General features: G+C 36.7%; 1 protein-coding gene across 1 annotated transcript; it reads right to left on the reverse strand.

Moving 5' to 3' along the window:
• Positions 1–2,191: 2,191 nt before the first annotated feature.
• LOC100723069 (zinc finger protein 709-like) lies at positions 2,192–20,137 on the reverse strand. Its single transcript, XM_063229077.1, has 4 exons — positions 19,874–20,137; positions 11,239–11,365; positions 10,978–11,038; positions 2,192–9,476 (listed from the first exon to the last, which is right to left on the reverse strand). Exons 1-4 carry the CDS (start codon positions 20,135–20,137, stop codon positions 7,445–7,447), a joined length of 2,484 nt encoding a protein of 827 aa, XP_063085147.1. The 3' UTR covers positions 2,192–7,444.
• Between the last annotated feature and the right edge of the window lie 5,913 nt (positions 20,138–26,050).

A 26,050-nucleotide genomic window follows, 5' to 3' on the forward strand; every position in this document is an offset into this window, starting at 1 on the left:
TGAAAATATTTGTTGTATCAGGAATGAAATGGAATATTGGGTGTTGTTTTAATTTGCATTGTGGAATGACCAGTAATGCTGTAAATTTTTTCATATATTTATTTACTGCTTGTACTGTTTCATTTGAGAAGTGTCTATTCATTTCAGATGTCCATTTTTTGAATGGGTCTTTAAATTTGGAAAGCTCCAATTTTTAGCTCTTTAAGTATTCCTGATACTAGTCCTCTGAGGAAGCTGACAAAATACTGTTCCCTCACTGTGGATTGATTGTCTTTTGCATTGGTAGCTTTGTTTGCTGTGAAAAAGCTTGTTAATGTGATGAAATCTCAGTTGTTGATTCTTTGTAATATTTCTTGAGTAATCAGGCTTTTGTTTGTAAAGGCTTCATCCACGCCTCCATGTTCCAGAGTTCTACCTATTTTCTCTTTCAGCAGATTTAGTGTTTCTGTTTTAAAATTTGGATCTTTGATCCATTTTTTTTATTTTAGAGCATGGTGAAAGATATGAGCTTTTATCTTCAGCATGTGGAAAGCCAGTTTTCCTGACATTTGTTAAAGAGGTAATCATTGTTCCAGTGAAGACGTTTGGCCCTTTGGTCAAAGATAAGATGGTTGAGTGTATAGAGTTATTTTTGCACTTTATATTCTATTCCATCAGTTTCCAGTTTGTTTTTTGGCCAGTATTATGTTGTTTATTCTTAGTCATGGTAGTTTTAGAGTAAATTTTAATTTGAGGATTATGATGACTCCTGCCTTGTCTCTTCCCTCCCCAGAATTCTTTCACTATTCCAGATCTCTTTTGGTTCCAAATGAACTTCACTAATTCTGTGAAGTATACTACTGGTGTTTTGATCGGGTTGTACTTTTTATACAATGGAGTACTGCTCTGCCATAAAAAGATAAACTGAAAGGTTTCTAGGTAAGTGGATGCATCTTAAAGACCATCCTCTTGGTGCTGGAACTTGGAGGGGGGCAACCAAGAAAGCAATGAGCCAGTCTTCCTGGTACACGGCATGAGCTGCAGGCATGCCAGGAAGAGAACAAGTCAGCATCTCACAAGAATCAGCCATTCTGGAACCTGGGGTACCAACAAGAAAGCAACGGGCCAGCCTTCCTGGTAAACAGCATAAGCTGTGGGTGCACCATGGAGAGAGTAAGTCAGTGTTTCCTGTGAGATTACCAGCATGCAGGCTGAGAATCAAATGTCCCATTTCCCCCTCCCTCCTCATGTTAGCAACTGGATGGTTTCAAGGTCAGCTGGAGTTGATAGGCACTAAGGTACATAAAGCAAGTAAATGCTTGTATTGATTATGCTGACCTGGGGCCAGAGGTCTGAGCATCTCTTGGGAGGATGATGGTATGCAATATAGCAAATATGGGGAATTCCTTGTGTCTTGTCTTTGAGGGCCGATATTGTTTTCACTGTTTTGCTTTGTTCTGTTTTGCCCCATTCAATAGTTTTTATTGGTTTTAGAGTGTTGTTTTTTTTATTTGATTTTGCTACACCTGATTGGACTATTGTGAAGATAACAAGATATACTATGGTAGCTATTAATGTTATCCCGATATCCTACTTTGAAGTTCTGTAACAATTTCACTGCATTGTCTTGATTGGCTTTGTTCTATCTTTGATGTATTTTACTTTGTTGTATTACTTTACTTTGTTTACTTTGTTGTATTTTACTATCTTTAAAATAAAGTAAAATAACAAGACCATACTCTTAATATCTTTAAAATAAAATAAATCATGCTCTTAAGTAATTCTTTAAAAGATCATACTTTTTTGTTGTTGTTCTTGTTGTTTGTTTTTGGTACCAGGGGTTGAATTCATGACCTTATACTTGCCAAGCAGGTGCTTATGCCACTGAGCTAAATCTCTGACCCTTAAAAGACCATAGTCTTAAGTAAAATAAATTGGACACATGTTAAAATATCTCATTGTTTTCCCATATGAGAAACTGAAAGGGCAAATAAGTATCAGATCCTACAATAGATATAGAGAAACAGGAAGAAAAATTTCAAATGGGAAGGGAAATAAGGGGAGGGGCAGAGGGAAATAAAGGGAAGGAAAAGAAAAAAGAGAAGGAAAAAATAGGAAGAAAGCTTTTATAAATAAGGAAGAGATGGGGGGTTGAAGCGAGGGGAGGGTATTTAGGAAAATGAGGAATCAAAATATATTATGTACAGGTAAAGATGTTTATATTCATTTATTTTAAAGTAAAAACTTTTAAACAGTAATTCATGTATGTTACCATACATTCAGTATATAAGGTAAAACCTTTATTTTGACTATTTAACCTTGAGAATTTTCAGTACTTTTCTTGCTTTACTGCTTTTAGATATACATTGAGGCAGGTTATGTCAGGAGCAGGTGAGAAAGGAAAGAAATTCTTTTAGGTTGTGGAAGAAAAAAGGGAAGGATATTCCACAGCATCCTTTGAAGTATTTCATCTATAATGTGAATTATCTAAGGCTCACCTTTTACAGGTATAGTGGTTGATTGTGCCAACTGGAGACATTTAGAAGCTTAACAACTCTACACCCTAGGTTGTAGAAGACCCTCTCTAGGGTGGCTCATCACCTGGACAGTATAAAAGGATGAATGAATTCCATTCTTTGGAGGAGCTCCAGTCTTTGTCTTTGGTTTGGACATCATCTGGCTTCCAGTGTACTCTTCAGCCTTCCAGCATAGACCTTTCAGCCTTCTGTCACAGACGCATCAGCCTGCTGGTGCAGACTTGCACAGGACACTAGGGTAAACTCCAGACCTTGGATTGAATCCTTTGGTCTCCAGCACATATTCAGCCTCTGCATGCTTCCTCATCCAACCCTGTGGCTGACCATTGTAAGCCAATCTCGCAATTTCTTAAACATTTGTATATCTCATTTTATATCTGTTTGCTCTAGTGAAACCCAATACAACAGGTATCACCCGTTCCCAGACAGTAATAATCTAGAGACCAAGTGCATGAAAGACAGGTTTTGGGGGCATTTAAGATTCAAGCTAGAACTTGTATGGATGTGTACTACTGAATTCATCAGAATAAAGAATTCATTAGCCATTCACAGAGATTCTCATTCCATAGCTTATCACATAAGCAGGCATATATAAAATCCAGTTTGTTGATGTGCAAACAGAATATCCTCACTAAAACCCAAAAATGCTGTTGAAAAAAAAAAACAGGATAATGTATAAAGCAAAAATCACACTGATGCATAATTAGGTCACACAATTTGTTGTGCCAAATGATTAGAACATACTGGAAAAGATTTTTGAAGATATTCAGGGAGAAAAAACAAAGGACTGAAAATGTCCTCATTAACAGAAAGTATCTGAGCATCATCTCTCTTCAAAAGCAAACCAAAGGAGAAATTTAAAACACATGTATTTTCTTCCTCACAAAACTAAGAGACAGAACAAACAAAATGCATACAAAATAATCTAGGAAAAGTGACAAGGATTAAATCAGTGTATCAATACAAAATTAATGTCACTTATGTCCAAAAGAATAAGAAAATCTGAATTTTGGAGAAAACAATAAAGTGTTACTCAGTTAAGTGCAATGAAGAAAAAATTAGTAATGAGGCATATTAAGAAAATTGAGTAAAATAATACACATTGAACAGTCATTTCTGAGATGATCTTAAACACATTACCTTTCATCCCTGTGAGTGGGCCTTCAAAATAAAAACATGAGTACCATATCTGATTCACATGTAATATAATATATTATTGCTGACTAAAAAAGACTTAAAGAAATAAAATTATGTGAGGTCATAAGTTCAATCCCCGGTACAAAAAATAAAATAAAATTGCAAACATACAGCTATTCTGAATGGAATTTCATTAGACATTTCTGAAAACTAGAAACATATTCTTTTTTTTTTTTTGGTGACAAATTTAAATCTGAAGAAAAAAGTGTAAATTATGAAACTAACATGAACTTTATAGAAATTTTGAGCACAATGCCATCTTACAGAATTCAGAAAATACCCTCACATTGTAATACCCATAAACCTATAGGGACAACTACTGTGTCCATTGAAGTATATAAATATTTTATCAATTTCAGCTTCCATGTCTTATTTTTTTCTCATTACCGGTGATGGCAATGAACCAAGGTTCTCGGGCAAATTATACAATCACTCTACCAGTGAGCACTATTTATAGATTCACCATGTTTTTCTGATTGAACTTATTAGATAGCATGAACGATATTTTAACATCAATTTTTAAAGTAAACAAAATTATAATCCTGCCCTAGTTCACTCATGTTTGTAGAACATAAAGGGAAGTGTATGGTCATTAACATGTAATTGCAATATATAAATGTAACGTCAAAATATATTGAATTTCAGTATTTGGGAGGCTAAGGCAGGAGGATCATTGTGAGTTTGAGACCAGCCTGGGTTACAAGGTCACCCTGAGCATCAGTGAAACTCTATTTCAAAAAGACCAAACAAAAATTAAAATTAGAATATATATATATATATATATATGTATATATATATATATACATATATATATATATATATACACATACACACATATATCGAATGTATTTAATATCTAATTAAAGTTTAAAAACACAATAAAACTCAAAAGCAATTCATAAAATCAGTCTCCAAAGCATAAGATGATGGTAAGCATGCATAGGTCACAGCCCAGCTGGGGACTGCCTTCCACTAGCTGCTTCCCCACTTCCTACTGGACCTGGCATTAGACATGCTGTATATTCTACTACTGATGCAATGTCATCTTCTTTGTATCTTATGAGGAAAACATGCTCAAATAATTTCAAGACAAGGTACTCTTACTGAAGTCAAGATAAAAACCTTTTGGTTTTTAACAAATCTGTTGAAAATTTCTAATTGTAAGGTTATTTATATTTGGATTGTCCTTTTTCTAGGAACTTGAGGTGCACCATTAGGTTGCCTATTTAGATTTGCTTTGTTTTTCTGATGTGGCCATTCACACCCATATACTGCTCACCTGTCCTGGGGTATTCTTTACTTTAGGCATTTTGCCATTGTTGGAATCACGGCATGAGATTAATCATATGCATTGCTTTTGAATTTCATATTTGTGACATGGTGATAAGACACAAATATGAGGTTCATGGGTTTTTGTTTTTTGTGGTTGATGTACTTGGTAAGATGGAACGAAGGCTTGGGAGAACAGAAGCAATGATGAAATGCAATACTAAAAATTATATAGTCATATAAGCAGTGAACTAAATGTAACAGGTCTGATGGAATAAACTAAATACAGGTTTTTATTGTTCTTTATTAAAACACAAAACTTTTACCCAAGTGTACCAGAAAATAAACTATATTAATGATTTTTTGTATTTTGAGATAAAGTCTCATTAAGTTGATCAGACTGGTTTAAATCTTGCAATCCTACCCCATATAATCTTCCCAAGTATGTGAGATTACAGACATGATCCACCAGGATGAGCAAAAATCTGATAAAATGTTGGCTGAGTTAATGTCCTCAGGATGAAGTATCTTCTACTATCACCATTTCATCTCTGGCTGGAATAGTAATATGTACTATTCAAATTCTTTATGATGATAAGAACTAGAAATGAACTGCAGTGAAATTAGCCACATGTTCAATGGTGTGAAAAAATGATACTGTATCCTGCAATGCAGTGCATTTCATGAATTACATGAAAGATTTTATTTTTAATATATATAAATAGACTTCATTTTGATAGTATTGACCATCTTGGCCAGTTGCAGTACTAAGCATAATTAAAGTAATGCATACTGCTAGTACATTAGGAGTCTTCAATGCATTTTTCACTTGTTTTCACCTTAGTTTAGGTTTTTCAAAATATAATCCCAGGGAAAATTAAGCAGCTTCTGTATTCATGGGGAAAACAATCTAGATCACTAAACAAAACCTTCAATGTTAGGAGGAAAGACATAATTCAATGATTCCAGAAGTGGCCTCATGCCACTTTTACAAATCTTTATGCGTTCAGAAAGTTATCATTTACCTCGGCCATCAGTGGCCCTTACTGATGATAAAAGGAGCATTGCCTGTATTTATCTCTAAAGTTAGTAAAACAGAACAGTTTGAATTACAAAAATTATTAAATTTCCCATTTTTACTAAACATTGATATTTTTAGATTCTACTTCACGCCTTTATTTCAATTTCCTAAGTAAAAAAAGAATGGCTACCGAAGACTAAATGGTGTATGTAGTATCAAAGAACAGAACAAAGGATTCTGCTTTATTATAAAGAACAGAGGGCCATGATTTAGCTCAGTGATCTAAGTGCCTGACTGGCAAGCACAAGGTTGTGATTTCAATCCTTGGTACCAAAGAAAGAAAGAGAAAAAGAACAGAAATTATTCTTGTCCAGCATGGTGGCTCACTCCTGTAATGCCAGCACTCAGGAGGCTGAGGCAGGAGGACTGTTGTAAATTTGAGATGACTGGGTTATGAAGTGAGCTCAAGGCTAGCCTGAACTGTATAGTGAGACCATGTCTCAAGACCAAAAAAAAAAAAAAAAAAGTAGAAATCATTCCTCAATTGCTGCGTATGTTCTTACAGACAAATCATAAATTCATAATTTATAGACTAATTAATATAATTAGCATAATTCATTATTTCCTGTTTGACAGAAGTTACATTGTAGCTAGTCTCCAGCAGTAGGGGGCCCACAGCTCTGTGTGTGTGTGTGTGTGTGCATGTAATTGATCTAAAAATTATCATCAAAACAAAATGTGGCAACACTGGCATGAAAATAAAAGTTACATAGTAAAATGCTTAACATTGTATAAACATAATATTAGCTCACAAAACAGACAAAATGTGTACTGGATATAATCTGCAATTATTTTGCAATACATACAAATACCTTCAGACAGCTTCAGAGAATAGACAAAACAGTATTTACTAAGCTACAATTGTTTTTGGTACTGGGGATCGAACTCATGACTTTACATTTCACCAGGCAGGTGCTCCTGCTACTGAGGTATATCCCCAACCCCTAAGCTATAATTTTTTGAGAAGAGTTGAACTCAGTGCAAAACACATGTAGGCTATATTATTAAATATACATGATAAGGTATCATATCCAATTTGAAACTTGTTTTGGAAAAGAAAAATGAAGTGTACATACCAAGAATTCAGGCAGAATATAATGGGAAAATGACAAAATTTAGATTTCAGTGCCCCTACGTAACTGAAAGCAAAACAACAAACTCTACAAAAAGATGGAACCTACTAACACATAAATAATTTCATTCCCCTGTGGAACTACTACAGTTAACTTTCTCTGATACTATTTAAGTGCCACAATTGCTGGAAAACTGAAGTATTTTCCATATGGCTTACATACATGAAGTCTTCCTCCAGTGTATTTTTTCTCTGACAGTGACTGATGAAAGTTTTCCTTCATTGCCTTCACACATAATTGTTGGGTTTCTATATAGTGTGACTCCCTTTGTGTTTATACAATGAACTGTACTTAGTGAAGGCTTCTCCACATTGCTTACATACAAAGGGTTTTTCTCCAGTGTGACTCTTTTTATGTCTATAAAATGAACTCTTATTAGTGAAGCCTCCTCCACATTGCTTACAAACAAAGGGTTTTTCTCCAGTGTGACTCTTTTTATGCCTATAAAATGAACTTTTACTAGTGAAGCCTTCCCCACATTGCTTACATACAAAGGGTTTTACTCCAGGGTGAGTCTTTTCATGTCTGTAAAATAATCTCTTATTAGCGAAGGCTTCCCCACATAGGGTACATATATAGGGTTTCTCTGCAGTGTGACTCTTTTTATGTCTATAAAATGAACTATGATTAGCAAAGGCTTCACCACACTGGTTACATACATAGGGTTTCTCTCCAGTATGAGATCTTTCATGTGCCTGGCAATTACTCTGAGTGGTGAAAGCTTTTGGGCACAGCTTACATACATAAGGTTTTTCTCCAGTGTGAGATTTTTCATGCGTTCGACAACTTTTGTGAAGCCTAAAAGCTTTCCCACACAGTTTACATACATACGGTTTTTCCCCAGTGTGAATGGTTTCATGCATACGAAATGAACTGATACACAAGAATACTTTTGCACAATGTTTACATTCATAGGGTTTCTCCAAGGTGTGACTTTTTTTATGTACATAAAATGAACTGTTACTAGTGAAGGCTTCCCCACATTGCCTACACACATATGGTTTCTCTCCAGTATGAACTATTTCATGTGCTTGACAATGATGGCGCTGCTTAAAAGCTTTCCCACATTGCTTACATACATAGGGCTTTTCTCCAGTGTGCGTTTTTTCATGTGTTTGACAATTACCACGATGCGTGAAAGCTTTCCCACATTGCTTACATACGTAGGGTTTCTCTCCAGTGTGAATTCGTTCATGTGCTTGACAACCACTGTGACTGCTGAATGCTTTCCCACAATGCTTACATACAAACGGTTTCTCTTGATTGTGATTTCTTCTATGGATGCACAATGATTTGTTGTACATGAATGCTTTCCCACATTGCTTACATTCAAAAGGTTTTTCTTGAGTCTGATTTCTATGGATACAAAAGGATTTGTCATGCATGAATGCTTTTTCGCACAGCTTACATGCTACAGGTTTCTTCGCAATGTGAGTTTTTTCATGTGCCTGACAATTACTGCGTCTGTTAAAAGCTTTTCCACATTGCTTACATATATGAGGTTTCTCTCCAGTGTGAGTTATCTTATGTCTACAAAGTGAAGCACTAACAGCGAATGCTTTTCCACACTGCTTACATACATAGGGTTTCTGCCCCGTGTGAGTTCTTCTATGTCTGAATAATGAACTGTAATGAAGGAATGTTTTCCCACATTGCTTACATACATACGTTTTCCCCACTTTGTGAGTTCTTTCATGTCTACGAAATAAAGAGTGATTAGTGAAGGTTTTCCCACAGTTTTTACATACATAGGGATTTTCTGCAACGTGAGGTCTTTCATGTGTTTGAATATTGTGAGAATTAAAATCTTTTCCTCTTTGTGTGCACACAGAGATATATGCTCCACTGTGGTTTTTGTCACTGAGTGTGCTGAAGGCTTCCCTATCTTGTTTACATGCAAAGGCCTTTTTTCTAATATGAGTTCCTTCAGTGGAATCAGAGTAGGCTTTTCTACATTGCTTATATGCACAAGATTTCTCTCCAGGACTTATCCCTGCATTCTTCTGAAAGGACTGGAAATCACTGCAGATTTTCCCATGTTCCATACTATTAGACAGCTTCTCTTCAGATCCCTGATACTCATATAGTTTGGGTGCATTATGAGCACTGATGGGCACATCTAATGATGAATGATCAATCAGGGGAATTCTGCAAGGAAGGCTTTGAGCTGGTTTTGTATCAAGTGTTTTCATATTGACATTAGGATATTGAGTCCAAAAAAACATTTCTTCAGGTTGATTCAGTAATTTATATTGACAGAATTTCTCTATGTCTTCACTTCTACAAAAGACAAAATAATAAAACAATCAATCATATTCAAAACTGTCTTATTAATGATTTACCTGGAGATAATATGGTATGATGCTACTTGACCACATTTGACCCATGAATTTAATGTACACTCTGGAAGATGGCTTGATAAAAACTTTTATTGAAAGTACTCATTTGGGAACTTATAATTCACATGTTTACAATACATAATATTTACTTTGATTTTGGGGAACAGATATATACTTATTATTTTCATGTTGTCCATGAAGCCCTTTCCCTTCCATTTAACCTCTTCCTCTTCCTCTTCTGCGAAAACTGTGCCTCTTTTAGTTTTACCATCATTTCACACTTTACTCCTTAATTCTTATTTTGAGTTTCTCATACAAACTATACCACATGACATAGAACTGTCTGTGTCTCATGTATTTTCACTTAGTACTATGATTATTCCAAGAATAATCCATTCCTTGGATAAAGAATACCATTTCATTCTCCACTGAATATAAGTCTACTATATATATATATATATATCTCCCATTATTAAATTCCCTGCTCCTTATTTTTATTTTGAGATAGTCTCATCAGCCATTAAGTTATCCAAGTTGAGTATCACAACATGATCAACCTGCCCCCAGGGTGCTAGGATTTCAACGTGTACCACCATGCCTGGACTATCTCTCTTACATATTCTTAACCTGCTCATCTGTGGGTAAACATCAATGTTCTTTCCTGAGCACAACTACTGTGAGTTGTGTTATTATAAACATGGATGTGCATTTATCATTCTAATATGATTACTTTAACTTTTGACAGAATATAACCAGGTGAAGTTCAACTGGATGAAATGAAAGTTTTACTTGTACTTTTCTAAGAATCTCCATAAATATTTCCATGCATGTTGTACTATTCAGCAATTCTACCAACAATATAGGGAGGTGCCTTCTAGTAATTTTGGAAGAAGGGACTGAATGCTATGGGATTACTTGAAAAGAGCTACTATCAAAACAGTAATATTCAGTTCAATTTTGAATATTTCCACAATGTAGCAATTTTTCAAATACTGAATTGCTTACTACCCATAAATAATGGTAGCATTTTTTATACAAATTGATAGCACAGTGCGATTTGGAAAATAGATCAATAGTTAAATATACATCCAAACTTGGATTCAAGTCTAAACACAAATTTGTTTCACATAAAACTATAGTCAATGCCTAAACATAATTTCATACAACATTTCTGTAACTTTGAATGTGGAAAAACTTTGTTTATTCTGATACACTAAGTGATGTAACTTGTGTCATGTTGATATTTGCTAAATTTCCAGTATTAGAATGTTTTGGATACTCAATTATCACATTATAGATATTTAAACTATGTGAATTTTAGGAGAGTTATAGAATTAAATAAAATTTTAACTGGGCCTCATTTATCACTTGCATGGTTTTAAAATTTGTGCACACTTCCTGACTCTTGAGGAATATTACTTTAGATTATGAGTTCAAATTACCTTAGATTTCTCTTCCAACACTTGTACTCATCTTCAATTTTTTTATTATTACAGTATCGTCCTAGGGTGTAGAGAGAAAAATATAATGATTAATTGCCACAACAATACATAAAAATTAACAATTTTACTTGCATTCAAGGTATAATGTGCCCATACCTAAAATACTCATCAAAATGTCTTCATCTTCCAATGAATGAAACTGTACTAGTGAGCAAGAAACAATGCTCCCTAAAAATAATTAGAAAATAATATCTTTCTTACCTATGGCAGCAATGTTCTTAAGTGTTTCTGACATCACATCTCTGTAGAGCTTCTTTTGGGATGGATTCAGCAAAGCCCATTCCTCCACAGTGAAGTTCACAGTCACGTCCTTAAAGGTCACTGTTTCCTAAATCACCACACACATATTTGAAAGAACAAGATTAAAACTCACAGACATGGAACATTTTAACTCCACTCATGAAAAGTTGAAATAAGATTGAACTTTTAAATGTTTACTCCATGTTTTGGTCATCAAATACGTTCTCTGACTACACACAGACATATTTATACATTCAGCCACCTTCTTTTTGATAAAAGGACCAAACATGCTCACTGGAAGGAAGATAGTCTCTTTAATAAATGGTGCTGGAAAAGCTGGCTCTCCATATGCTGAAAACTAAAACTAGACCCAAGCCTTATTCTAGAGTAAAAATGGATCAAAGGTCTAAATATTACAACAGAAACATTAAATCTGCTGGAAGACAAAATAGGTATAAATCTTGGACACATAGGGGTAGGCAGAGAATTCATAAACAAAAATCAATCTGTGTGGGAAATAGTTCCTAGAATCAGTAACTGGGACCACATTTTTTTAGAGTTTCTGCATGTCAAAAGAAATCTCCAAGAGAGTAAAAAGGAAACCCATCAATTGTGAAAAAATCTTAGTCAAGTGTTCCTCAGACAAAGGGCTCCTATCTAGAACATATAAAGAATTTTTTAAAAAATCAGACCCTCAAAATTCAAAGACCCCATCCAAAAATGGGCATCTGAGATGAATACACAGTTCTCAGATAAAGAAATACAAATGGTAAGTACCTGAAAAAATGTTCAACATCATTGGTCATTAGAGAAATGCAAATTAAAACCACACTGAAATTCCATCTCACTCCTGAAAGAATGACCAGGATTAAGAAAATCATCAACAACAAATGCTGGAGAGGCTGTGGGGAAAAAAGAACTCTCCTGCACTGTTGGTGGGCATGTAGACTGGTGTAACCATTGTGGAAATCAGTGTGGAGATTTCTCAAAAAGCTGGGATTGGAAGTCCCATTTGATCCAGCTATTCCACTTCTAGGCATATTCCCAGAAAAACTAGAAACATCATACCACAGTGATATATGTGCATCCATTTTATAGGAGCACAATTTGTAATAGCCAGATCCTGGAAACAATCTAAGTGTCCATCAACTGAGGAATGGAAAAAAAAGTTGTGGTATTTTTATACAATGGAGTACTACTCAGCTATAAAGAATGATCATATTGAGATACTTAAAAGTAAATAGATGCAACTTCAGACCATACTCATAAGTGAAATAAATTAAACTCACACGAGTAAATACTGTATTGTCTCTCTAGTGTAAGAAATGTTAGGTAAGAGTATAGAAGATACAAAGTCCTCAATAAACACAGTGAAAGAGTAAGAATCTTCTCCAGGGGGGAAAAATAGAATCTCAGGGAAAAGGAGGAAAAAGAAAAAGGAGGAGAAAAGAAAAAAATGCCTAAATTTGTATAAACACACTTAGGATAGCTAAGATGATTGTGCTACAAATTCTATAAGTTAGTGGGACAAAACAGTTAACATTCATAGAATTGGAACAATTTTGCATGTTTGTTTCTGAGGAACTCTTGAAGATCACTATGTAAAATAACCACCTTAGTTCTGTTCCCACCACCTTGTTTTGAAGGCCTATATCATCATTGTTTTAGGCTCTTTGTTATTGTTATTTATCTTTTTTGTTTCTTGTTTTTCTAGTAATCTGTTTTGTTTTTCCTGTAATGCAGATAGGATAAGTATATATGTAGAGGCTTATAAATACCTAAAATTTCTATACAGTTTGAGAATTGATTATATTATGCATGATGAAATGAACAGCTACCTTGAAGAAAAAGATACTTTGTAGTATCCATTGCTGATTTTGTATCATCATGCTGGGAAATCCAGTCATGCTTTTATTCTTTCTTCAGAATGGTGTTGGTCTGTTTTGTATTATTTAATTTCAACATAGATGAAGGTATAGACAGCTATTTTGAAGAGGAGAAGAGACATGATTGCAGCTATTGTTGGTTTTCCTATTGTCTGGCTGTGAAGGCCTATAATGCCTTCATTACTCTGTTCTCATCAGTTTTATACTCTTGTTTTATATGAATTTATTGTGTGTGAAGATACAGACAACTACTCAGAAGTAAGTAAGAAACATTACAGTAGTCCCTATACATTCCTGTTTTCTTGCTTTGAAGTCTATGTCACATTGTTTTCTTCCGATCTGCTTTTTTTTCTATTTTGTTATGTTTAGTTTTACTGTCTTTAAAATTAAATTAAAAAAGTAAATTTGATAATAATTTCAGCCATGTGACCACCAGAATGAAAAGAAAACTTTGCTCCTGAATCAGCAGGCATGAACACATGAAGCATAAAGAGACACAACATACTATCTGTAATGGTTTTCTGTGTTATTTCTCTGGTGCCCACTTACTGAATATTTCAAGGGGGGAAAACTAAAAGAACACTGCCAATTGGCAATTATACATAGTTAACTTAGAAAAAAAAACAATAGAAATATGGCAGTAGTCATCTATGAGAAATACAGGGTAAGTCAAACAGACTTTCTCTGGATACTCATGAACATTGCCCAAGGCCAAGCTATTAAACTTTCTGAGGGTTCCCAGAATATTTATACTATTATTGTTAAATGTCACCAAAAACTTTTTGATAATAAAATTTACCATAAAATATTTAAACACTAAATTACCACAAGGAAAGCAATTAATTTACACATGTACAATTACACTTTAATATACAAACTAACTTAAAATTCATAAGCCCTGAGCACTAATGCATGCACTGTCTCCAAACTGGAAAAGAAATAAAGTTGACAAAAGTGTAAATTATTCTGAAGTAACTCAGGAGCAGAATAAGGGTAGGAAAAGTTTACCTGTCCTCCTGAACAGGGACTACAGAAGTTTGAGAGTTAAAATGGGGGCAGATTTTAAATGTCCTAGCTTTTTGCCTTGTACTTCCTCAAGCACTGCCATGCTCTCATACTGATAATCTGATAAAACCTGCTTCATGCTTCAAATAGAGGAAGAGGGTTGGGAGAACAAAACCATAGAGAAAGTTCTGGTGGTTAAATACATTCTGACTTGAAAAATCAAATAGGAAATAGTTCCCCAAAACCTAAACAACTGGAACATTTCTATATACAAAGCCTTAGCACCAGTAAAATATCCCATTTCTCCCACTTTGAAAAAGGAGAATGTGATTTTTAATTTTGGCTTATTATACTAATCAAATGTTCACTTGTGAACAATAACACCACCACCAAAAGAATTTGGAGGAAAAAATACGGTTCAAAAATGTAAACAAATGAATTAAGAAAAACAGTATGCTGAAAAGATGAATGAATTATCTATCAAAAAGCAATCCAGCAACTGTTTAATAGAGACGAACAAAGAGAAAGATCTAAAGAATAACAGCAAAAGTCTTTGTATAAAACATATCAGCAAGCCAGGGATTTAGCTCTGAGGCATAAGTGCCTGCCTTGCAAGTGTGAGGTTGTGAGTTCAATCCCTGGTACCAAGAAAGAAAACAAACAAAACTAAAATAAATCAGCAAATAATCAGACATTATCACCAAGCCATAGAGAAGTTACATAAGTGCATACTTGAAATTAATTTACTGACATAGATTCTAGCTGTATTAACCAACACATTACTTACCTATGTATAACATCAATAAATCTTCTTTGTTGCTAGAGCTACTGCCATAGGATGGGTGACATAAATTGTACATGGGAAGGAAAGTACTTGTGAATATGTCAAAGTACATGAATGACTCTGAAATCACATGTTATTTCAAAATGGGTTTAAGTAAGTTGTAATTGAGTATTTTTAATGTGGAAAAATCAAGAAAAAATTAGGACACGTGTATTGGATGTCATAATCAACAACAGAAAATGGATATGTATAAAATGCCCAAATAAAATAAACAGCGAGGTGGGGCATGGTGATGCACATCTGTAATGTAAGTACTCTGGAGGCTGAGTCAGGAGGATCACTGCGAGTTTGAGGCCAGCCTGGCTACAAAGTGAGTTTGAACTGCATAGTGACAACCTGTCTCAAAGACAGAGAGAAAAATAAAGAGGCAAAAGTGGAAAGGTTGAACAAAATAAACAAAACTAAACCAAGTGAAATTTAATAAGAAATAGTAAATCTTCTTTCATGTATGTATTATTTGATTGAACAATTAGAATATAAAATACAAAGTAATACAAACAGAACTAGTCTAGTACTGATTCAAAAATGTATTAAAGTTATATTAGTCTCAAACATAATAAAATAATACCTTATGCACTTTATCGAACATGGTGCAGTAGGAACACCTGGCTACTCTCCCTTAATGTCCTGTGGCTGACAGAGCAGACACTCATCACTGCCTTCCAGCATTGGTATTGCACCATGCACCACCAATATGAAAAAATCATAAAATACAAAGGTCAAAACCAGTTTTCCACTAAATTCTTATTTTTCTTTTATACTGCAGTTTTGGTGACTGAATTGTGTGTGTTAGACAAGTTACATCCAAGAGGAGGCACATCTCTAGTAATTTTATATTTAAACAGGGCCTTGCCCATATGGCAAGGTTGGACTTCATGTGGTAACAGCCCACCTCAGTTTCTCATGTTGCTGACACAGAGGGTGTGCACCACCATGCCCTCTTGAGGTTTAATTTAGTGGAGGCCTACAATGCTGGAGAGCAGTGGTAATTAAAGAACCTATATCTTAGCCAGGCCTCTTGTTTTCTCAGCACTCCAAGAGATGGAGAGCAGATAGAAACTGTAGTGTGGGCAATGTATCAAGAGCTAATTTCAAAATGCAAAACCAGTAAAGAAGAAATTAAAAGGTGTCAGAAATGCAGATCAAAACAAAAGTTCAGAGTTCTATCTCATGTACAATGAAAAGATCAATGATGCCTTGCAATCTTTTGGATCCTGAAGAAATCCTTTCCAATCACACTTAGATGATAGTGTCTACCTAGTTTTTAAGCCCACAACAAGGCCAATTTCTATTCTAAGGAATTTCTATAATTTTCAATTCCTCAAAAATGATTAGGTTGTTTCATCAGTAATAAACAGACATACTTATTTAACATTGAATAAATTCCCTCTTTTCTTTCATGCCCAGGTAACAGTTTCAGTTACAGTTCCTGTTACTTTTGTTTCTTAGAAATGGTTGGTCACCCTGATGTATACTGAAAGAACCAATCCCCAACTGACACGCCATTCTGCCTCTGTGCTTTCTGCTTGTTTATCCCATATAAGCCCTAGACACCAGAGATGATGATCTCATTAATCCTGATCATTGTCTATTGATGTAAATAAATCTGCCTCCAAATCCTGGGTGTCATTTCAGTGTTTCTGTTTGCCATAGGAAAAAAATCTTAGGGGAAGACCTTATCTGTTGGAAGTGTTGATTTTGGGACTACACAGCATATTCTTCACTTCCACTTTTTCTTCTCCTAACTGCTCCATCTTAAACCAAAACTCATTTATTCTGAACCACTCTTATTCCTGCAGACCTTAATGCTGGAGCTCTACTCCATCCTCCACAGTACTTTTTTAATATAAAGTCCACCTCAATAAACATTTCAATTTTTAAACAATATCTACACACAGTACAAGTACTATAGCAATGACATGAGCTGAAACCTCTCTTGTTGCTATTCCTGCCAAATCACAAGTCCCTGTTGCTGCCCCATTTCAAAGTTTCTCAGTGTGGGTTTAACATTCAGACCCTTCTGAAAGTCGCCCTTAGCATGGTCACTGTCTTGGTTATTTTTTTACTTGTCACTGAGACAAAATACCTGATCCCCCAAGTTGGGAAAGGAAAGGTTTATTTTTTACAGTTTTTGCTGGTTTTAGTCCATACTTAGTTGGCTCCAAGGCAGGGTGGCATGGTGGGGCCACAGTTCATGGTGGTTGCAAACAGCGAGGTGGAAACTGGCAAGAGAAAGACATACGTTTTTCCTGTCATTACATTGTATGTGAGCTCCACCCCTATGTGGGTTAGCATTGACACCATCAATCCAAACACTAGAAAATGAACCAATCACAAATGTACAATGCCAACTCATGAGGCCTAGTGGCCACTAACATAAACCATGACATTTTACCTCTGGCCCCAGGACTCAGGTACATCTTTTATACAAAAGACTTTTAGTCCATCTCTAAGAGTTGCCAAAGTCTGAACAGTTTTAGCATTGCTGAAAACTCTAGGCCTCAAGTCTCTTCTAAGATCTATGGCAAACTCTTAACTGTAACCCCCATACAAATGAAACAAGGTTAAACATTTCTGAAGCGCAAATGCACAAGAGAAACATTACCATTCCAAAAGTTATAAACAGGGTAATATAAAGCATTGGAAGTAAAGGAAGTCCAACATCCAGCAGGGCCAACATTAAGCCCTAGTTTCAGGCTCAGCATTTGAAGCAATCTGGTTACAAGCTCTAAAAGGCTCCCAACTTTTTAAAAACACGCTCTCTGCTCACTTTTTGCAGCTTTCCTTGGATGATCAACGTTTTTGGCTTTTTTAAACTTTTGGGGTCTCTACTGCACCTTTGGCTTTACCCTTACATCTTTACAAATTGCCCTCTCAGGGGCACACTGTTTGGCCTCTCAGGCCCTTTGCAATCTAGGTGGAAGCAATTTTACCCTCAGAATTTGTGTGGTTTTTTTTTTTTTTTTTTGTACTTAAAATCAGCACCATGTGGATGTTGCCAAGGTTTGCTGCCAGCTGAAGCAGTAGCCAAGCTTTTTTCTCTCTATAGGGGTGGATTGCCTGGATCATTGGGCTCTATAAACCTGACTGTGAAGAAAAGCTTCTCTATGTTGCCACCATTGTGGACCCTCATGTGGACCCTCCATCTCCATTCTGGCACGTGGTGTTTTGCAGCTTTTTTCTCTGAGCAAATTTTTTCACTTTTGCAGTTTTGAGGCTGCAAAGGCTGGAGACCTACTGCTTCCTGGGATGCCCTATGGCCATCTTTTTTATCTCTTTGTTTCTTCTCAGCATTCAAAGTCTTAACTCTTATCTTTATAATCCACAACTTTACTGGAGTTTTTCTTCTGGCCAAAATCACAGCATTGTAAATTATCTTGCTGGGCTCTTTGCTCTTGATTTGAAACATAAAGCTGGCTAAAAGCCCCTAACAATAGCCATGTCACATTTGATTGCCTTGAAATTTCCTTTGCCAGATTAATCAGTCCATTGTCCTTAGTCTCAAGTCTCAGGAAAAGTCTCTGGACATGAGTAAAATGTTGACAAGTTTTCTGCCAAACCATAACACATTGTGGGGAGTCTAACAACTAATGCAGTCCTTCTTCCCTGCAGAAATCTCCCAAGCCTGTTCTTTACCATCAGGCTTTTTATCAGCTTTCTGGTCTCCTGAACTTTGACTAGAATCTCCTCTACAGAACAGCCTAAGCTGCTCCAGCTCTAGGCATCCAGGTGACATGTCTGAACCCTTCCAAACTCTGCCCACAAACCATTTCCATAAAGCCTCTGGAAAAACATGGTCAGGTATAGTCATAGCAAACGACCCCACCCTCGATACCAAACTTTGTCTTAATTACTTTTTCCCCTTTACTGAGACAAAATACCTGATGCTCATAGTTGGGAAAGGTTTATTTTTTACAGTTTTTGGAAGTTTTAGTCCATACTAAAGTTGGCTCCAAGGCAGGGCAGCACAGCAGGACTGCAGTTCATGGTGGCTGCAAACAGCAAGGTGGAAACTAGCAAGAGAAAGACATAGGGGTTTTTTTCCTGCCATTACACCGTATGCTGACTTCACCCCATGTGGGTGTAGCACTGACACCATCACTCCAAGCACTGGACATGAACAATCACAAATGCATAATGCAAACGCATGAGGCCTGGGGGGCACCAACATAAACCATGACAGACACTGAAGGCTGCCTTGCTAACATACGAACATCCCCTCCATTTTTCTCAGCATTCTAACCTCTTTGAGAAGGCCACAGGCAAATGATCTATTGTGAGTAGAGGTGGCATCTGAATAACTAAACTGATTCACTTTTTGTGTTATCTGTTCGGTACATGCTTCCAAATACCCACCACCGAGTCTCATTCCCAATGTCAGAAATTTCTTTTGATTCTCATTGCATTTATCAATACCTATTATGAATTTATCATGAATTTAGAAATGTAGGCAAATACCAGAAATTCAGGATTTCGCTGCCATCAGGAAGCAATATTGGCAAGTAAGAAAGATGTGAATTTCGGCTAAGCATCACAGACAGTTATAAACTCAGGTCCACCGGTCTGCTCTCAAGAGGAACAAGATCTGGGAACCACCACGCCTCAACTCCCTCTGCTCGACCGCTCACCTCAACTGAGTCCTCTCCAGCCCTGTCTCTTTGCACAAGAGGTCGTGGAGCTGTGGGAGAGACCACCTGAGCCCGCTCTCCAGTTCAGCGGGGTCGCGGACAGACCACTGCGGACCAGAGACACAGACAAAGCTGGAGGAACAATGCGCAGGCGCGCTGCAGACCCGAGGGCCTCAGCATAGCCACCCGCCAATTCCAGGCCCATCTTAGCCCCACTGCACCACACCCCGTACCGTCACCATCGTGTGCGCGTCGCCCAGATCCTTCCCACGCAGCACGGAGCGGAGAAGTGTGGAGAAGAGAACACCAGAGCCCAGAGGAGTGATTCTCAGCAGCGCGCCCTGGCTGCACAATTCAGCGCTCGAGATGCACAATTCAGCACTCGGCACCGGAAGAACCCGCCTTCTTCCACCTGACTGTGCCAATCGTGGGGTCCGCCTGCACTGATTGGCAACGCCCAGTGCCCGCCTCTTAATCAGTGATTGACTGCTGCCCATGGCCGATCCTCTGAGATGGGCGGGACGACAGAAAGGAAAGCCGGCTTGCGTGAGCACAGCGCTCAGTGGGTTGCAGCTCAGAGATTTTTAGAGCCGCATTTCTGCCAGGGTGAACACGGTCCTGGCCTGAAGTGGAGTTTAAGCGGCGTTTGTGCCTACCTTTTCAGAGTTACCGCTGTGAGTTTTTTTGTTTGAGTTTTGTTTTGTTTTTGAGTCAGGGTATGGTTATGTAGTAGAGGCTGTTCCTGAACTGACTGCGTCTCAGGCTGGCCACGAACTGGTAATTTTCCTCCATGTGCCACCCCAGTTCTTGGGTTAAAGACGTGCACCACCACCAGGCCTGGCTATTCCTGATTTCTGAATGGATTTGGTGGACTCTTCCTTTGTGCTGCGTTGCTAACAAGCGTGCTAAGTGAGTTAATATGCCCTGGAGAAATCAGTCATGAGAGATGGTCAAGAGTCCAGGCGAGGTCAGTGTACAATTGGAAAAGAGGGAGGACCTAAATGTTATGAGATGTCAAAAATTTGGAATGAGGTGGCTGGCTACATGAACAAGATTTCCATTCATTACCTCAAAAAATAGTTCCTGAAGTCACATGAAACCACTGATTAATGGCTGTTTGACTTTAAAGATGTGTAGGATAATACTAAAGCACTTTCAGGGTGTCGGGTTGTGTCATGAAGTAGCGACATTTGGAACTGTACCCCTTTTTCAGGTATTTGTTTTTTCTGTTTCCTGGTTCTTCTATGGTAATTCCCTTTCTTGACTCCCTTTCACTGTGATATTTCACAGTAGGAGACAAATAACAACAGAATGCAATGTCTGAAATCGAGTTAAAATTCTATTTTTATTCTTAAAGTTTTCATGTCCTGATTTGTACCCGCAATCCAGCCTCCACAAAAACTAATACAATTAACGTCTGGTGTCTGGACAAAATAAACCGCCAAATGCACAAACCCTTTCTTCAGAATGGCTTGTCAATTGGGGATTGGTTCTTACAATATGCATCATAGTGACCAGCTATGCATCACAATAACCATTGTGTGTGTGTGTGTGTGTGTGTGTGTGTGTGTATACCTGGGATCAAACTCAAGACCACCTGCTTGCAAGGCAGGCGTTTATGGCACTAAGCTAGATGCTTGGCCCAACCACACATTTCTATAAAACAAAAATAACAGGAACTGTAACCAGAGCTACTACCTGGGCAACTAAAAGACTATTTGTGCAAGAGTGCTTACAGGTAGAGCTGATCTTTTAGCTAAATGTTTGTGGTGCCAGTTAACATAAACAAGCTGTTTCTGTAGGGTTATATTTTATTTTTTTTCACTACTTAGAGCTCTTAGCCTGTATGTTGTATGTAGTCTTTTTTTAGTTATCTCTCTTACAAATGCAGGGCTGTTGTCGCTGCCAATGATCATCAGTAGGCAATGTCTAGGGATGATTTTTCACAGAAGGAGCCTACAAACTTTCATTGCCCTCTCAGCTCATTTAGGGAATGCCTCGGGCCACCCCAAGTAGGTGGAGATAGGCACTAAGTCTATCTGTGTATTTTTTAAATGGGCCAGTTCAGGGCCACTGACACAGATGCTGAATTGAGCTGGCTGCAGGGGTACCATTACCAGTTCTGTGGCTTGAGCTTGCAGAACATTCAGTGGGGGGAGGTCTGACTGTAATTAAGATGAATCTTTTGAGTGTACCAGGTAAAGTTTTTCTTGCTGGGACTGATGTTTCAGTTCACTGGATCCCTAGAGAGGGCTTTGGAGCTCAGGTTTGGTATCATTGGTGGCAGGTTTCCAAACAGCAGCAGGAAGTTGTAACAGGAGAGCTTTGGTCAAAATAAATTGGTCCAAGGTGATCACAGCATATTCAGCCTTTCAGACTCCATTTCTAACAGAATTACTTTCATCTGTAAACATGTACTCAGCATTTGTCAGGGAGTTTATTTATCAGTCATGGTCTGGTAGCCCCAACTTAGTGGGCAGATATGTGGCAGGATTGAGTAGTCCATAGATATTCAGGAAGTCAAGTACATGTGGCACATGGATAGCTGGGTGTCAGTCTAAGGTGAGCTTGCCGGCTTTCTTCATCAGGAGGACTGTGGCTAATAGAGCATGAATTCAAAGTAGGGACACAGCCTTAGTGACTCAAGCCAAGTATTTGTACTAGTTGCTCCCAGGAGCTGACAGTCTGAATGAGCATCATTGTTTTTGTGAAATCATATTCTATAGAAGACAGGAACGCCAAGAAATTTGTGGAGTTTCTTATAACCAGTTTATTCCAGATATTGCATCAGAGCTTTTGTGCCTTCTCAGCAGATAGGTTGGGTGTCATTAATCAAAAGTATAATAATATTTTGTGCTGGGAAACTAGTGAGGTCAGCTGAGACATCTTTGACAAAGAGAGTAAACAGTTTTTTTTTTTTTTTTTTTATTTTTTGAACCTCTGGGGGACTCAGCCCAGATTGGTTGACTTTTGAATCCAGAACTGGGATATTTTCACTTGAAGGTGAAGAGAGGCTGGCTGACAGGAGCCAATTGAAGACAGAAGAAGGTATTATTTAGGTCCAGGTAAAAAACCAATAAGGTAAAAAATTCTAAACAAACCAGTAGCAGTCAATGAAATTGAAGATGAAATTAAAACTTTATCCACAAAGAAAAGCCCAAGTTCTGATGAATTCACTTTTGAGTTCTACAATAAATTTAGTAAAGGTTTAGTGCAGCTACTTCTCAAACTCTTTAATGAAATGAAAATGGAAGCAATATTCCCTAATTCATTCCTGGAAGCAAGTATTACCTTGATACCAAAACTAGAGAAATATCCATGCAAAAAAGCGAACCACAGGCCAATCTCTCTAGTGAACACAGATGCAAAACTCCTAATAAGGTACTGGCACACAGATTGCAGCAAATCATCAAGCAGATTATACACTATGACCAAGTAGAATTCATCCTAGAGATGCAGAGGTGGCTCAACTTATGTAAATTAATAAATAATACACTATATCAACAGAGCCAAGAACAAATACCATATGATCATCTCAATAGATGCAAAAAAAGTACTTGACAAATTCTAATACTCATTTATCATAAAAATCCTACAAAAATTGGAATAGTTGGTCTTTATCTTGATCCAATAAAATCTATCTATGACAAACCAATAGTTAATATCATACTAAATAGACAAAATTTGAAAGCTTTCTATTTAAAACCAGGAAGAAGACAAGGATGCCTAGTGTCACTACCCTGTTCACTGTAGTTGTGGAAACATTAGCCAGAGCTATTAGACAAAAGAATGAAATAAAAGGAATCAGAATAGAAAAGGAAGAAATTAAGTCATTAAAAAGCTCCCTCAAAAGACTTCTAGATTTAATAACCAAATTCCGTAGCATAGCTGTATATAAAGTCAGCAAATATCAATAGCTTTTCTATACAGGAATAACAAACTCATTGAGAGAAAACTTAGGGAAACACACTCTTTCATTCCAAAACTCTGAATTCCAAAACTCTAGCATTCCAAAAACTGAAATGCCTTGGAATCAATATATTGAACAAAGTAGACAGTACTCTATTGAAAACAGCACTTTGAAAAAAGGAGCTCAAAGATTTTAGAAAGTATAAAGATGCCTCTTGTATTTAGGTAAGAAGAACCAATGTAGTGAAAGTAGCCATATTCCCAATATTATTATACAGATGCAATGCCATCTCAATCAAAATTTCAACAACATATCTCACAAAATTAGAGAAAATAATCCTAAAATTCTTTTGGAACCAGAAGTCACCTAACCTAGATTAGCAAAGGCAGTTCTGGGCAACAAAGGCAAAGCAGGGGGCATCAGAATTCCTGATTTAATACTGTACTACAAGCCAGTGTGATTGAAAAAAAAAAAAAACTATCATGGTACTAGCAAAACAAACAACCAGACTTGAGTATCAATGAACAGATTAGAAGATGTAGAAACAATGCCAGACATACTCAGCCACCTTATCTTTGACAAAGGAACCAAACACATTTACTGGAAAAAAGTTAGCCTCTTTATTAAATGGTTTTGCAAAAACTGACTTGCATATGCTGAAGATTAAAAACTAAATACATGTTCATTCACCATGCACTAAAGGAAAAATGGAAATAGATCAGAGATCTAAATATTAAACAAACACTATATGTGCTGGAGGATAGAAGGTACAACTTTTGAAAATACTGTTGTATGCAAAGACTTTCTGAACAAAATCACAATCACATAGGAACTATCACAAGGAACCAACAACTGAGATCTCACCTTATGAAAAAGCTTTTGTACAGCAAGAGAAACCAGAGTAGAGAGAGAACCCACATTGTGGGAAAAATTGCCTGTTGTTTCTCATACAAAGGAGTTTCAAAAACAGAACAGTTTCCAGTGCCCAAAAGGTAACAAAAGCAACAAGGGAACATTACTGTATCTCTCTGGCATTTTATTCATATCCGGACTACTTAGATCAGTTAGTGCTCACACTTTTAATACTAGTGCCAGTGAGCCTACCATTGCATCGTGAATCAATTCCAGTATCACATGTTCTAGATCCAGCCACCTCTGAAAAAGCCGTACCTATGACTACATGAGGCTTGTCACATTAATGAAACAATACAATGTTTGCACATTTGTGTTTTATTTATTTCACTAATGAATATGTTCTCAAGGTGCATCCATTTACCTGTAAAACTGTATAGTTTATCATACTTTATGGCTGAGCAGTACCCCATTGTATAAAAATACCACATCTTTTTTTTTTTTATTTTAAAGAGATTAAGACAAAATAGGACATAACAAAGCAGATCAGAACATAACAATGTAAGCCACACAATGTTTCACCAGGAGACAACCTGTAATTAACAGTAACTATAATAATGTCTCTTTCTTTGAAATAATTAACGATACTTCATATATAATAGTATCAAACATAACAAAACAGTATAACATCATTCAAGAGAATGAAAGTATTACAGAGCATTCAGAACCAAATAACAGAAAATGAACAATGGCTACTCTATTATCTCATTTTCCATAGAAAATTTGTTTATACTATCACATCTAATACAATGCAATAAAATATAACATGATAGATCCAATGGAAACAAAAAGATAAAAGCATGGTAGGACTTCAGAGTATGATGATATTAAATCAACACTAGTTATTATAATGTCTTGTTTTCTTCAAAATAGCTGTTCATACCATCACAGATAATATGATCAAACAGACCAGGATAAATCCATTCCAGCTAATGAATGCAATCCTTATAAGGCTTCAAAGCAATGTAATGGGGAATCACAATTACCATAAACTCTTATGTACTCTTACCATTTCTAACACTGTACTGTACTGTATGTATATATGTGAGTTTGATTTATCTTGCTTATGAGTATGGTCTCAAGTTGCATCCATTTATTTATAAATATCTCAAAGTGATCATTCTTTATAGCTGAATAGCACTCCATTGTATAAAAATACCACAACTTCTTTATCCATTCCTCAGTTAATGGACACTTAGGTTGTTTCCAAGATCTGGCTATTACAAATTGTGCTGCTATAAACATGGGTGCACATACATCACTGTGGTATGATGTTTTCAGTTCTTCTGGGAATATACCTAGAAGTCAAGTAGCTGGGTCAAATGGGACTTCCGATCCCAGCTTTGTGAGAAATTTCTAGACTGACCTCCACAGCGGTTGCATCAGTCTACACTCCCACCAACAATACCGTATCTTTTTTATCCATGGGCATTTAAGTTGTTTCCAAGATCTAGCTATTATAAACTGTGCTGCTGTAAACATGGATAAACATATGTCACTGTGGTGTGATGTTTTTAACCCTTGGGGGAAGATGCTCAGAAGGGCAATAGCTGGGATTAGTGGGGCCTACAATCCTAGTTTTTTGAGG

The sequence above is a fragment of the Cavia porcellus genome, unplaced genomic scaffold (assembly GCF_034190915.1).
Source record: "Cavia porcellus strain 051 isolate PalLab524CR breed Dunkin Hartley unplaced genomic scaffold, mCavPor4.1 scaffold_17, whole genome shotgun sequence".
NCBI classification, from domain to species: Eukaryota; Metazoa; Chordata; class Mammalia; order Rodentia; family Caviidae; genus Cavia; species Cavia porcellus.